Here is a 14,359-nt window from a genome sequence, read left to right as displayed (position 1 = left end):
GCCATGGCAACGGTTGGTCCTGACACATTGCGAGAGTGGCTTCGGACATGCTGTCACAGTCAGTTCAGATACATTCCAGCTGTCTGTCAGTTCCATCACAATGTGACAGCCCCGGTGCTCACAGTGCGATGGCAGCTGTGACCTGTGCTGGGTTTCCGAGCCGAGGATTCTGCTCCCTCCGTCCCAGTTCCTTCCCAGGGTCTCTGGTCTGCCACCATGCCGTCACCTCCTCCCTGGCATCCAGGTCCATCCTGGTCCCTCTGTTCCAGGTCCACCCTCCTGGTGCTGCCTGCTCCAGCTGTGCTGCCCATCTGTCCCAGAGCTGGGACTGGCAGAGGCTCCATAGCAGCTCTGGGGATCAGATGCTGCTCAGGGAGCGTTGGGTGCAGGGCTTTGGGCACCGGGTGGTACTAGGAAGGGCTGGAGCTGGGGGTGGGGTGAGGGCGCTCTGGGGAATGGGGGTGTCTGGCTGTGCCACCCCAACACTTTCTTGCCCTGGGAGTCCAAGGCCAACCAGGTCTGTCGGTCCTGGCAGTTTTCATCTGGGAGCATTCCTCGGCTATTTGCAATTTTAGGAGGTAGAATCCAAATTTCTGCCCCAGGTACCTGGACTCTAATGAGGGCTCTTTTCCACAGGAAGGAACACTTCCAGTCCAGTGTCTAGGGGACGGCTGAGAGGTGGCCCCAGGAAATCCAAGGCAAGCCTGAGCTATCAGTCCTAGCAGCTTTTGTCTAGAAGCAATCTGCTGACATTCATAATTTTAGGTGAGGGAATCCCACTTTTGGTCCCTGATTCCTGTCCATGGAGGATGGCTCTTTTCTGGAGAAATGAAAGCTTTCAAACTCAGTGTCTCAAGGTGTCTTGGTTTAAAAGAAAATGTCTTCCAAGGAGGACGGGAATCCTCCCGGAATCAAAAGAAGACCCCTCCCTCTAAGTAATACTTTCAAAATTATGGAACTTTCAGGCAGAAATGTGGAAAAAGGAATTGCCGGTTCTTGGCTTCTTTTTTCTACCTCTGTCAAGGTTGGGATTGAAACTCTCAAGATGATATTTTGTGTTCAGGCTTAGGTGTTTATTATTTCTTATCTATATTACAAGTCACAAGTTCTACAGCATTCTACTAACAAGTTACAAAATGGCTGTCTTTCCATACAAGATCTTTTAAGGCTAAACTATCCAATTAAGAAATGACACCTAAATTATTTTCACTTTTAATCCAATAACTAATCACTCAAAGTCCTCAATGGGGACAGAAAGTCTAAAATTCTCAGCAACAACTCCAACAAGGAATAACTGTTCTTTACTAGAAAATAAATAGAACAGAACAGAACAAACAATAACACAAGAACAGAATCTTTCAACCTGCTCAGCGCTATTTGTTCCCCCTGGGTGCAGTTATGATCACAGCTGGCAATGGGCACTGGCAGTTTCCAGTGGGGCAGAGGCTGCAGGGACTCACTCGCAGCGGGCAAGGGAATCCAGTGTGACTCTGAACTTCCCAGGGTGATCTGGGCTGCTGCCGGCATGGGAGAGAAAGAAGGGGGTGCTCGCCCTGAAAACCCATGCGGGCAGTGTCCAGTCTCAGCACTGGAAGTTGCCCAGGTCTGAGTCAGTGGAGGCAGCTGGGATCCTCTGGCCAGCAGTGGGCACAGGCAGTAGGGGCAGGCAGAACTTGCCTGCGGTGCTGAGCTAAGGCACAGAAAGCCCAGGCCAAAACCACAGGTGGCATCTCGGACAAATCCCAGTTCCAGAGCAGGAGAGAGCCCCCAGGGCAAAGCTGCTAAAACCCTTTATTTCCCTCCCCTCCAAGTGATTCTGTGGAATACCAGGGTTATCAGCCACTCTTTCCATGTGACTTGATGGATGGCTGTCCATCTAGGAGTCACCCCATCTCCCTTCCCCTCCCAGCACCTTCATGATGACAGTGGGAAAAAATTCCCTGAGAACACCCATCCCATAACATTACCCACCCTGAATTTTTTTCCCATACCAACATTGAACTTTAGACTTTTCAACTATATACATACATGCATTATTCAAATTATATATATATATATATATATATATATATATATATATATATATGTATACACACACACATCCAGATACAGCTACAGGGTGCCGTGTCATGGACAGCTCACCCAAAGATAAGATCCCCTTGACGGATACATTGTGTTTCTCTGTCTTTTGTGTCACCAACCAGGTGCAACCTGTTCCTTGAGCAAAAACAATCCAACAAGTGTGTTTGCCATTTCCTGAGGCATGGTTAATCCAAACTGTTTTCCCTAACAGGCCTCTCAGCTGTACCACAGAGACTTTATCTCCATCTACAGTGTGAAGGGACTCTGGTGTTGACTGGCCACATAGCCTTTGCTAAATGCTGATCCCAACACTTGAAGGTCCCCCCACATCTGTTTGTGATGCTTTGACTGGGGGAACCTGGTCTGCATCTTCGTTGGTGTAATGCTCCTTGTTGGCTTGACCCTTAGGCACGTGTACATCTCCATGGTGGCCTCTCACAATTGCCTTCTCCACTTGGATGGTGATGTCTTTCCACATTTCAGAAGCCCAGATGGGTTTCTCTTTACATTGCCAATTGGCCTCTTTCCATCTGTCCAGCCACCCCCACAGAGCATTGGCTGTCATCCATGAGTCAGTGCAGAGGGAGAGCTTTGGCCACTTCTCTCGTTTGGCAATGTTGAGAACCAACTGGACAGTCTAGACAAGGTGTTAATTTGCTCAATTCCTTCTGTTTCTGCAACAGTGATTCCAAAAGCCCATCGATGTCCCTTTGGGTCTCTGAAGTGCCTGTTCCCAAGGTAGTCAATGCACAGGATCCATGGGGTATCTGGGGTGTTTCTGCCAGTCCTTCTCAGTCAGGGAATATGCATAAAAGTGCATAAACCTGATGCAATATCAGGGGTATAAAAGGTGGAACTGCCATTTTGTACATGAGTCTATGTTATTTTGCCCTGCTCCCAGCACTGTCCCTTTTGCTTTGCTGATTTTTTTTTTTTTTTTTTTTTTTTTTTTTTTTTTTTTTTTTTTGTTCTCAGTAAAACTTCTATAACTCATTCCCAGTTGGGGTCTGGGTTGTTTATGACAGATGGTCAGCCGGAGTGATCACCCATTTCCCATTTCTTTTGTTAACTCACTCACCTGCCATCCATCCCAGGGGCATCACTCCCTCCTTCTTCCTTGTCATCTTTCAGATGACAAATGGGAAAAATTCACTAACAAGCCTAAACCCATAATACAACCCTAGAGTGGGACAGGTGGGACAAGGAACCTCAAGGCTCCTCCAGTCCTGTGGGCAGCTCCTTCCAAACATCCCTGAGGTCAAGGAAGGACAGAAAACTCCATCTTCTCAGAAACATTGTTTATTGGAAAATTTAGTCAATGCAAATGGAACCCCAAAACCATGGGGAATTGGAGCTGGTTCCTGGTGGGGCTGGGCCTAGGAGGGGACTGTGCTGGCTCAGCTGTGGGCTTTGCGCTCCACCTGGGCACAGTACTTTTCGGGCATTCCAGTGGCTCTGCAGAGGAAAGAATTCATCAGGGTCCTGATGGGTCTTGGACCATGGCCCCACAGCAGGTTCCGTTTGCTGAGGATGCAGAGGGAGCAGCTGGGAGGTGGCCCAGGATGGGACACCAGGACGGACTCAGGGAGCCCAGGGAGCCCAGGGAAGCAGCACTGACAGCCCCTGACCTGAATTCCTGCAGCTTCTGCTGCCTGAACTGGGCAAGGCGCTGGCTGCGCTGCCGGACCTCCTGCTGCTGCTGCCAGCCCTCGGCAATGACGGCCGCCCGCTCCTGCTGCCGCTGCTGCTGCAGCTCCTGCATCTGCCGCCGGAGATCTTCGGCATAGGCGTGCTGCTGGTGCTCTCTCTGCTCCCACTCCAGCTTCTCCCGCTCCATCTGCTCCTGATGGGCCCTGTGGGAGTGCAGGGCTGGCTCAGGGACCCTGCCACAGCCCCCCCACACCTGGCACAACACCTGGGCTGGCACTGGAGTCCCCAGAGTCACCAGCTGGAACTGGGAGCCGCCTGGCCACTACCTCAGCCATCCCTCAGTCACGTGTGCCTCACCTGAGCACCCTCTGGAATTCCTGGCGGTCCTGCTCCACCTGCATGGCCAGGTACTGCTCCTTCTGGGCCACCTGCTCCAGCCGGTCCTGCTTCAGCTGCTGCTCCAGCTCAGCCTTCTTCCGTGCCTTCTCCAGCTCCCGCCGCCGCCATTCCCGGTCTGCGACCTCTTGGTTCCTCTTGGCCCTCAGAGCATCCTGCCCGAATAGAGGACAGTGCTAGGCTCCCATCAGGGGCAGCTATGGAAGCCCTTGGCCGTGGCTTTGGCTCTGCCAGCACCACTCCAGGACATCCCCTGGCCCCAGGGGCTGGTCCTGCAGACCCCCCCCATCCAGAGGCGCTGCCCCTTTGCTGGGGTGATGACAGGGACGGTGGCACGTCACCTGTGCCTGGGCCACTCACCCGCTCTGCCTGCCAGTCCTGGGCCCGTTCCTGTGTGGCCCTGAGCCGGGCCAGCTCCTTCTCCTTCTCCAGGTACAGTTGTTGCTGCTCTGCCTCCAAGGCGGACTCACGCTCCTATGGGGGACAGAGACCCGGGGTGGGACAGAGCCCCAGAGTGTGGGACAGAGCCCTGGGATGGGACAGAGCCCTGGGATGGGACAGTGCCCCGGGATGGGCCAGAGCCCTCGGATGGGACAGTGCCCCAGGACAGCTCCTGCAGCCCCTGCCCACCCCACCAGGAGCCTGCTGCTCTTACAGCCTTCTGCCGCTGCTGCTCCAGCACCCGCTCGTCCTCCAGTCTCTCCCACTCCCGCTGTTGATCCTTCAGCCTCTGGCTCTCCATGTTGAAACGTTTAATATCGGCATGGATTTGCTTTAGTTGCTCCTGTTTCTGCTCCCAGGCCTGAAATGCCACGCAGGATTGGAGACCACCAAGCCAAGTGCTCCTTCCTCCTCCTTCACTCAGGGCAGGCAGGCTTTGGGCCACCTCCCTGGGATGTCACAATGTCCCCAAGAGACCAGAGCTCTGATCCTGCTGGCTGCTGTCCCTACTCCCTGAGTGTGGCTGATCCAGCTCTGCCAATCCCTTTCCATCCAGGTGGAAACCTCCCTGCACCCCCCTCTTCCCTGCTCCCACCTTCTGATCCTCCCTCTTCATCTGCTCCAGTCGCTCCAGCTGCCTCTGGCCCTCCTGGTACAGCTCCTCAGCCCTCAGTGCCCGCTCCTCTGCATTCTGCTCCATCTGTTTCACAATGTCCTGCCGGGCTCTGGGAATACGAGAGCAGAAGGGTTTCCTCTAGCTCCAACCTGCTCCCCATCGTGGGAATGCTGGCATGGACAGGGCTGGTGTGGTTGGAATGGGCTAGATGCCTCCATGGGGAAGAGGGAGCCTTCTGCCCACCTTATCAGCTCCTGCTTCCTCTGGCGCTCCAGCTCCTCCTGGACCTCCATGCCCTTCTCCCACTCCATTTCCATCATCTTGTCCAAGCGCTTCTCCTCCTCCGCCAGTTCCTTGTGGATCATCCTCTTCTCCAGGACTTGCTTGTCCCGGATCATGTTGCACTTGGCATTGAGGAACAGCTGTGGGGACAAGAGGTGTCTGTGGCTCGGAGCTGCGCTGAGACACAGGGAGCAGGGAGGGCCAGGGAATGTCACCAGATGACACAGGACAACAAGGGAAGGAGAGGAAGAGCCTGGGAGCACGAGGAGCAGGGGAGGCTCAGGCAGTGCCAGGCGACAGCGGGGAGCGCTGGCCCTACCACGTTCAGTTCCCGCACATCTTCCTCCTGCTCCAGCCTCATCCTTGTCACCCGCTGCAGCAGCTTCTGCTCCTCCTGCTGCAGCTCCTCCTCCACGTCTCTCTGATGGTCCCTCTTGTCCTCCAGTTCTGCCTTTCTCTGCTCCTCAATCTGGGCCTTTTTCAGGGCTTCCTGCAGGGACAGAGAGCACTTCCCAATCCTGGACACCTTCCCAAGGGCTCGCAGGGGTCACACTTCAGGTGCCGCATTCCCGGCACTGAGTGGGGACGTGTTGGGCTCCTGGGACCCTGACACAGCCATGGGCATCCCTCCCCACACCTCTGGGCAGATATCCCGTGCCCTTGGAAGGCTGGCAGTGCTGGGCACAATTTCAGGGATGCTGCCCAGCTCTCAGTGGAGCTCTGAGCCCTGCAGCCTCCCCTGTGCCCCAAAATGTGTCGGACAGAGGGAGGGCCCCCTGCAGCAGCCACCACCCCTCAAACCCAGATATGGTGCAGGAAAAGGGGGAAGCAGGAAGGGAAATGCCTACGAAGGCTGCGTCCTGTCTGGCTTTCAGGGTCTTCAGCCTGTCCCAATGCTCCACCTCAGTTGGGGCTTGAGCTGATTCCTTGAGTTTCTTGTATTCCTTTTCTCCAATGATGAGACATGGTTTGGGCTTCTCCTGGGGAATGCTGGGGAGCCCAGGGAGAGAGCTCAGTGGCATGGAGATGCCAACAGCTCCCTGTGCTCCCTGAGCTGCCCACTCGACCACCAAGCCAGCCCAGATCAATGTGGGAAGTGCTGGGGAAGCTGTGGGGAGCTGACTCTCCTGTTTTGGGGTAAAGCAGGAAGGGAAAGTGTGGTGAAAGTGGCACCAGGCTGGGATGCAGGGGGCAGGATCCCTGGGGGTGGCCAGGGCACACTGCCAATCCCTGCTCCCCAGAGATTTTGGGATGCTGCACTGACAACCATTCCCCCAAAACCCCTCAGGGCTCAGGCACAGCCTTACACGAGGTCCTGGATCAGGTCCTTGGTGATGATTCTGGTGCTCTTTGGTTTGTATCTGATGGAGGGCTGCAATTCAGGCTGTTTGGGCACATCCCGAAGGATCACAATGGGGCTGCTGGAGCCCATGACCTGTGGGAAAGGACGATGTGAGGGATCCAAAATCCCCACACTCAGTGCTCCCTGGACACCAAATGATCCTGGGAGGAGTTCTGGACCCTCAGTCAAGACAAGCCCTTGGGTCATGTTGGAAGGGGCCGGAGGGGCTGGGGGATCAGGAGGAGACCAGGGGCAGACCTTGGGAAGGAGGGACTGAAATCCCGGTGGGTGAAGCTGCTGACGGCGGGGGAGGAGGGACCCCCGGGAGGAGTCTTGAGATCCTGAGCTGGCAGTTGCAGCTGCCATGGTGCTGTCATGGAGCCTGGGAGGTATGACAATGTCCTGGAGCTGACATCCCAGTGTGATGGGACCGGCAGTTGGGATGTGTCTGAACCGATTGTGACAGCATGCCCAAAGCCACCATCACATGTTGGGACTGACTGTTGCCATGGCAGTGCCTCCAGCAGCTCCCGGGATGTCCTGGAGCAGATGGGGGATGGGGGATGGGGGGCGTTGGTACAAAAGCTCCCAGAGCTGGGAAGGGCAAATCCAAGGGAAGGCAGAGATGGAATTGTGGCAGCCAAGAGGAGCTTGAGTGTTATAGATACATATTATAATGTTGGCTTTTTGGAAATATTGCAATGAATTTTATATGTGTGGTGTTAAAGTAACTTTGTTATAAAGATATAGTTTTTATTTCTGGTATTAATTAAGTTTAGACATAATAGCTGATATAAGTATGCTTCTGTTAAAATGCCTGCTTGGATGGGATAACATCCAATGAACACAGGATGAAGACACCTGTACAGATCTGCCAACTATCAGCACTCACCGTCTGAAGGCAGTGTGGACCAAGGACCAAAAACTGAAGGTGATAAGAATGGACTAAAACCACAACCAAGGAATATGCATACTCTAAAAAGGCAGATCCAAGGAGGAGATATGCTAAATAGTTCATGGAACATGTAAAGTAGTTTGGGGAAAAGTTTACTATGCATAAGGGTCTATGACTATACAACAGGCTGATGTAATGGAAAAGGTATTTAAGGGGTATCCCCAAAGGTGACAGTGCGTTCTTGGCTGAGTGTCAAGATGCACCCGGCCATAATAACCTTTGCTCTATGGTCCTTGTCTCCTATTGTTCTTTATCAAACTTTAAAATTTTCACAGGAGAGTGAACGTGTTTTTCACACTGAGGCTGGGAGTGGAACAGCCCCGCAGGGAGGAAGAAGGGGCACAAGGGGCTCCAGAGATTCCCCTGCAGCCTGTGGGGTCCTCGGGGAGCAGAGACCCCCCTGCAGCCCTGCAGAAGCCTCCAGCTGAGCAGGGGATGCCCAAAGGGGGATGTGAGCCCGGGGGAAGCCCCCGCTGCAGCAGATCCCAAGGCACTGATCCCGGACAAGGAAGAGCCCCAGCTGGGAGCAGCTGGAGCAGAGCTGCAACCCATGGGAAGGTCTCCCACTGGAGAAATCCTTGGAGAAGGGTCTCCCATGGAAGGCAGGGACCCCACCTTGTCAGAACTGGGCAAGGACTGTGACTGCTCTGGCTGAGCAGGGCAGAAACAACAAGTGCTGAACTGCCCGGGGCCCCCATTCCCATTTCACTGCACCACTGGAGGGAGGAGGGAGAGCCCAGGAAGGAGTTTGGGGTGCAAGGAAGGTGTTTTGAAGGGTTTATTTAACTTTTCCTTATCCTGCTCTGATTTTGTCAGCAATAAATTCAATTAATATTGCTAATTCTGAGCCTGTGATTCCTGTGACAGGATTTGATGAGTGATCTCTGCTGGTCCTTGTCTCAACCCAGGAACACTTTGTTCAATTTTCTCTCCCCATCCAGGTACTGTGGCCAGTGAGAGAGCAGCTGTGCTGGGTGCAGGGCATCTGGCCACTGCCCATTCACGGCAAGGCAGGAAGGAGGAGGAGGGTCAAGGTCAGGTTGATGAGCAGATTGGTGTGGGATTTGCAGTAGTTTTGTGGCTCTCGAAGTCCCTTGGGAAGAGGGAACAAAATGATCAATTGCTGCATTTCCCAAGTGGTTCCCCCACAGCTGCCCCTGCACAGGGGGTTTCCAGCCAGCCCTGCTCTGAAAACCATCAAAGGCCCCCACAGAGCCACTGCTTGGGCTCCCTTTGGGTTTTGTGCTTCTTGCAGGGCTGAGCAAACCACAGGCAGGCCTTTTTCCCCCACAGAATTCTCACCTCTGCACAGCTCTAAAGCTGCCAGAATCAAAGGCAAGGGGGCAAGGGGGACCGTCAGGTCCTGGCTGCCAGCTGGGGCTGGCCAGAGCAGGTCTGGCCAATGGCCACCCCTGTGCAGTGGGGCTGGGCCACGGCTGGGCCCCACACCTGGATTGACAAAGGTCCCCAGGGTGTGCCACCCCTGGGACAGGTACTCAACCAGGAATGTGCCAGGACATTTCTGGAACCACCACCCACCAGGACAGGGCCCCCCATGCCAGAATGTGTCACCCCCTGGACTGGATTTCCCCAAAACAAGGACCTCACAGGACAGGACCGCATGCTTTTCCCCCAGGACAGAACCCCCTCCCCCTTTCCCACCTGAGTCTCATCACAAACGGCCTCTTCCTTCTTGTCCAGGAAAAAGAAAGTGAAACTGTTGAGAGGGCACAGCTCAACACCTCCATCCCCCACAGCCTCCCTACCCTTCCCTGCACCCCTGACACCCCATTTTCCCCCTCCCCTGGGTCCCCCCAACCCGTTCCCTGCTCAGGTGCTCCCTGGATTGCTGTGCCAGGAACCGGAGGTGAGGGGACATGGGCCCACCTAGCCACTGCCCATCCCTGGTCCCCCATTTCCCTGGGGCCCCAACCATGGGACCCCCATTCCTTCTGTCCCCCCTTCCCTGGGACACCCATCCCTGGTCTGCAATTCCCCAGGAACCCCATTCCTCCATTCCACAGAACCCCATCCTGGTAATTCCAGCCCTTGGAACCCACCTTCACTTGGGGACCTTGATTCCCCTAGGACCCCCATTCTCACAGGGCCCCCCTTTCCCCTGGCACCTCATCCATTGGCCCTCATCTCATGATCATAGATCCCTGGAGGTCACGTTGTTCTGGGGCTCTCATCCCCAAGTCTGAGTCCAGCCAACCCTTGGAACACCCATTACCCTGGGAGCCCATGCCTGGGCACCTCATTCCCCTGGACACCCATCCTTGGCTCCCTACACCTCCTCAGCCTCCAAATTCTAGCAACACCATGTCCCACCATCACCTCCATGTCCCACCAGGTCCCCACCCTGCCCCCAGTAGGTGCCAGCTACACGGGGGGACAAGACGTGACCTCGCTTCCTTCCCCTTCATCCGAAGAGCCACCAGCCAGGGGAGCGGTGGCCACAGCAGCCAGTGACAGCCAGTCCACATGGCTGGGGACAGCGGGATGGCCAGGAAGGTGACGCTGCTCCTGTGGGGTGAGTGCCCCGGGCACGGGCCTGACAGCCCGGGGATGGGCCCTGGTGAGGCAGAGACCAGTGGGGAGGGGGCACAGGGGGGCTGTGGGGTCCCCTGAGGTCCCCAATGCCAGCAGAACATGGACCCCAGTGTGACCAGAGTTGTGGGGTGGTTGTGGGAACAGGAACAGGAAAACGCTCCTGTGGGGACATTCTCGGGACAGAAACTTCACCGCATCCCCCAGGTGCTGCTGTCCCTGCAGGGCCACCCCCTCCCAGCCCCGTCCCTTCTCCCTTCCAGCCCAGACCCTCGGCCTCACTGGTGAGTCCTTGGGGGATGCCATGTCCCCACCCCACTGTCCCCAGCCTCGCACTGGCCCTGGCAGGCTGGTGTCCCCTGTCACCTGCAGGTGCCTAGACCTCCCAGACCCTCGTGGAGCCCCCCTGGAGGCCGGCAGTGCTGTGGGACGGGGTGACACTGACCTGCCAGAGGTATAAAAGGCAAAGCATCCATCTAAAAGCTGAGCCACCTGGTAGGCAGCCACGAGGTGGGCTCCCAGGCCTGTTTTTCCTTATTTAGTCCTTTTGTTGTATTTTTGCTAAGGTTTAATAAACCTGTTAAAATTTTTTAAGTGAGCAGTCATTTATCATAAAAATAAAAATAAAAATAAAAATAAAAATAAAAATAAAAATAAAAATAAAAATAAAAATAAAATGCAGTTATATAAAACAACACTGACAGAGTTAGAATACAGCCTGACAGCCTGTGGGTCAGGATGTCGGTAGTAGTCCCATTAAATGGTGGCTGCAGTCATCCTGGAGTGACAGGTGTGGTTCTGTAGAAGGGTGTAGTCTTCCTCTGAAGGTCCAGTGGTGGTGTAGATGGGCTTGGTCTTCCTCTGAGAATCCAGTGGGAAAAGGCTGGCTGTGGTGTTCCAAATGTCAGAGTATATCCAGGTAGGAATGCTTGGCTTCTCCCCCTGGGCAGAGCATCTCCCAATGGGATGATGTCACAGTCATGCAGTGACACTCAATGGCCCACTAACAGAAGATATTTCCCAGAGGGAGGATTGGTTGGGGGACCTGGAGGGTCCCGATGCCACCACGACCCCCATATTGGGTCACACCCAACGGACCAGGGATCCCCAATTCTACAAACAGGGTCCTCTGGCACTGGGAGTCTCTGGGATGTGCCCATGTGCAGGGGATGGGCTCTGGTCACACCAAGAGGTGACCCATGGAGCAGAGCCCATCCAGAGCCCTGGGGAAACTGCAGGTGCCAGGTTGGGGATAACCAGAACTCCCTCACCATCTAAGTCTCTCATGGGGTGGCTGAGCCCACTGCCGGGTCTGTCATATGTGTAGTTGCCTCTCTCCATGACAGTGATGTGGTCACGTCCCTGCTGTCCCCAGCGCTGCCCGTCCTTGGTCCAGGTGGTGGCACCGGTGGTCCCCGAACCCTGACAGATCAGTGTCACCTGGTCCCACAGCACTGCCGGCCTCCAGGGGGGCTCCACGAGGAGCTGGGTGGTGTGGGTGCCTGCGAGTGAGAAGGGACACAAGCCTTTCAGGGCCACCGCAGGGCTGGGGACAGTGGGGCGGGGACATGGCATCCCCCAAGGACTCACCAGCGAGGCGAAGGGTCTGGGCTGGAAGGGAGAAGGGACAGGGCTGGGTGAGGGTGGCACCGTGGAGACAGTGACACACGGGGACATGGGTTGTAGGGGCTGTCCCCAAACTGTCGCTGTGGGGACATTGGTGTGGCTCAGATGTCTCGATAGGGACCCTGTGATGGCACAGGTTACCCCCACCAGCCCCAGAGCCTCTGTCCCCATGGCCTGGGACATCTACCTTGTCCTTGTCCTTGTCCCCTTGTCCCTGTCCCTGCATCCTTGCATCCCTGTATCCCTGTCCCTGTCCCCACAGCTGCCCCAGCCCCACAATACCTCTCCCCACATTCCTGTCCCTCCAGCCCTGTACTGCCTGTCCTGTTCCCAAGGCTAGCCCATGGCCCCGGTCACCTTATGCTCCAGCTCTGCTGGCATTGAGGATGTCAGGGGACCCCACAGCCCCCCTGTGCCCCCTCCCCACCAGGGCCCATCCCTGGGCTGTCACGCCTGTGCCCGGGGCACTCACCCCACAGGAGCAGTGCCACCTTCCCGGCCATCCCGCTGTCCCCAGCCATGTAGACTGGCTATCACTGGCTGCTGTGGCCACTGCTCCCCTGGCTGGCGGCTCTTTGGATGAAGGGGAAGGAAGTGAGGTCACGACTTGTCCCCACGTGTAGCTGGCCCTTGTTGGGGGTAGGGTGGCCACAAGCTGGGCACAGGCTGTGGGTAGGATGGTGACAGGCTGGGGACAAGGCTGTCCCTGGATCAGTGGGACATGGGCTTCCCAGAAGTGGGGGGCCTTTTGGATTTTGGGGAGCCAGGGATGGGTGTCCAGGAGAATGGGGGGTCCCAGGGATGGTGTCCCTGTGGAATGGGGGTCCTGAGGAGGGGGAGTCACCAGGGGTGGGCATGACATGTTAATGGGGGTCACCAGGGCTGGGGGCACTCATGGATGGGAATCCCAGGGGAATGTGGGCTTCAGGGATTTGGAGTGCCTTTGTTTTGGTTTGCTATTTTGAGATTTTTTTACAATGTATTAATTAATGTGGTGGGTTTAGTGTTGGTTAATTATTTGTGTATTTATTAGAATGTATTTTTTTATTTTTTTGTTTTGTGATGGGATTAGGAGAAAGGTAAAGTAAGTTTAAAACTTTAAAAGGGTATAAAGAAAAATTTATTAATAGTAATAAATTGTAATCATAATAAATCCCCCATCAGGGGATGGGTGTGCCAGGGATGGGGTGCAGGGGGAATGGGGGGTCCTGGGAGAATCAAGTCATGGTGGAAGGGGGATTGAAGGGGATGGAATGAATGGGAGAGGGTTCCTTGGGATTGGGGTCAGAATGAAGAGGCCATTTGTGCTGAGTGTCAGATGGCAGGGGCAAGTTCTGTCCTGGGGGGGCACATCCAAGACGGTCATGTCCTCGGGGGATCCTGTCCCGGGGGGACACATGTTGGCCAAGGGGGTCCTTCTCTGGGGGATGGCAGCTCTGGGGGTGTCCAGACTTCTCCATTCTTGCTTGTCCCCTTCAGGATCTCAGCCGGCAAGAGCAGCTTGGGAATGGAGCCCCAGGCAGAAAGGAGCTCCCAAACTCCTCCTCCTTGAAGCCAGTGGCCATCCAAGGCTGGGGCCCAGCCATGGCCCAGCCCCACTGCACAGGGGTGGCCATTAGCCAGACCTGTTCTGGCCAGCCCCAACTGGCAGCCAGGACCTGACGGTCCCCCTTGCCCCCTTGCCTTTGATTCTGGCAGCTTTAGAGCTGCTGCAGAGGTGAGAATTCTGTGGGGGAAAAAGGCCTGCCTGTGGTTTGCTCAGCCTGCAAGAAGCACAAAATCCAAAGGGAGCCCAAGCAGTGGCTCTGTGGGGGCCTTTGATGGTTTTCAGAGCAGGGCTGGCTGGAAACCCCCTGTGCAGGGGCAGCTGTGGGGGAACCAGTCCGGAAATGCAGCAATTGATCATTTTGTCCCTGTCCTGAAAGGTCTGAGAGAACCAGAAAACTGCTGCAAATCCCACACCAATCTGTTCAACAACCTGACCTGGACCCTCCTCCTCCTTCCTGCCTTGCCGTGGATGGGCAGTGGCCAGATGCCCTGCACCCACCACAGCTGCTCTCTCACTGCCCTCCCCCCCTGGATGCAAAGAGAAAATTGAACAAAGTGTTCCTGGGTTGAGACAAGGACCAGCAGAGATCACTCATCAAATCCTGTCACAGGCAAAACAGCCTTGGAATTAGAGATATTAAATGAATTTATTGCTGACAAAATCAGAGCAGGATAAGGAGAAGTCAAATAAACCCTTAAGTACACCTTCTCTCTGTTATAAATAACGATGTCATCATTGGCTTTCACTATTATATTGGCTTTTGCGAATTATTGTGATAAAATACTGTTTGTAATAATTTCTTAATTTCTTTTGATACACTACAATTTGTCAGCCTTTTTACCCTAATCCCTGTGTAGAATATATATTTTA

The 14,359-nt window shown here is 55.0% G+C and overlaps 1 protein-coding gene and 3 long non-coding RNA genes across 6 annotated transcripts; 2 read left to right on the top strand and 2 right to left on the bottom strand.

Annotated features, from left to right (window-relative positions):
* Positions 1-91: 91 nt before the first annotated feature.
* LOC128801339 (uncharacterized) lies at positions 92-847 on the top strand. The gene is made up of 2 exons (XR_008435172.1): positions 92-244; positions 637-847. It is a non-coding gene; the product is annotated as an uncharacterized LOC128801339 (long non-coding RNA).
* A 2,518-nt stretch (positions 848-3,365) lies between these two features.
* On the bottom strand, positions 3,366-7,252 carry LOC128801329 (cilia- and flagella-associated protein 45-like). Of its 2 annotated transcripts, none has more exons than XM_053967150.1 (11): positions 7,068-7,252; positions 6,775-6,902; positions 6,316-6,457; positions 5,787-5,957; positions 5,429-5,607; positions 5,165-5,294; positions 4,784-4,930; positions 4,489-4,602; positions 4,090-4,283; positions 3,711-3,935; positions 3,366-3,537 (listed from the first exon to the last, which is right to left on the bottom strand). In XM_053967150.1, exons 1-11 carry the CDS (start codon positions 7,173-7,175, stop codon positions 3,480-3,482), a joined length of 1,596 nt encoding a protein of 531 aa, XP_053823125.1. In that variant the 5' UTR covers positions 7,176-7,252; the 3' UTR covers positions 3,366-3,479. The 2 variants fall into 2 exon arrangements, with proteins under 2 accessions (XP_053823125.1, XP_053823126.1); XM_053967151.1 differs by having other exon boundaries at positions 6,370-6,457.
* A 1,277-nt stretch (positions 7,253-8,529) lies between these two features.
* Positions 8,530-11,214, bottom strand: LOC128801341 (uncharacterized). Its single transcript, XR_008435175.1, has 4 exons — positions 11,017-11,214; positions 10,760-10,891; positions 9,427-10,339; positions 8,530-8,857 (listed from the first exon to the last, which is right to left on the bottom strand). It is a non-coding gene; the product is annotated as an uncharacterized LOC128801341 (long non-coding RNA).
* Positions 11,215-11,365: 151 nt separating this feature from the next.
* Positions 11,366-14,175, top strand: LOC128801340 (uncharacterized). 2 transcript variants are annotated; one of them, XR_008435174.1, is made up of 3 exons: positions 11,366-11,552; positions 13,420-13,657; positions 13,866-14,175. It is a non-coding gene; the product is annotated as an uncharacterized LOC128801340 (long non-coding RNA). The 2 variants fall into 2 exon arrangements; XR_008435173.1 differs by having other exon boundaries at positions 11,366-11,559.
* The last annotated feature ends 184 nt before the right edge of the window (positions 14,176-14,359 follow it).

The sequence above is a fragment of the Vidua chalybeata genome, chromosome 29 (genome assembly GCF_026979565.1).
Source record: "Vidua chalybeata isolate OUT-0048 chromosome 29, bVidCha1 merged haplotype, whole genome shotgun sequence".
NCBI classification, from domain to species: Eukaryota; Metazoa; Chordata; class Aves; order Passeriformes; family Viduidae; genus Vidua; species Vidua chalybeata.
This window is presented reverse-complemented; position numbering and strand designations above follow the sequence as displayed.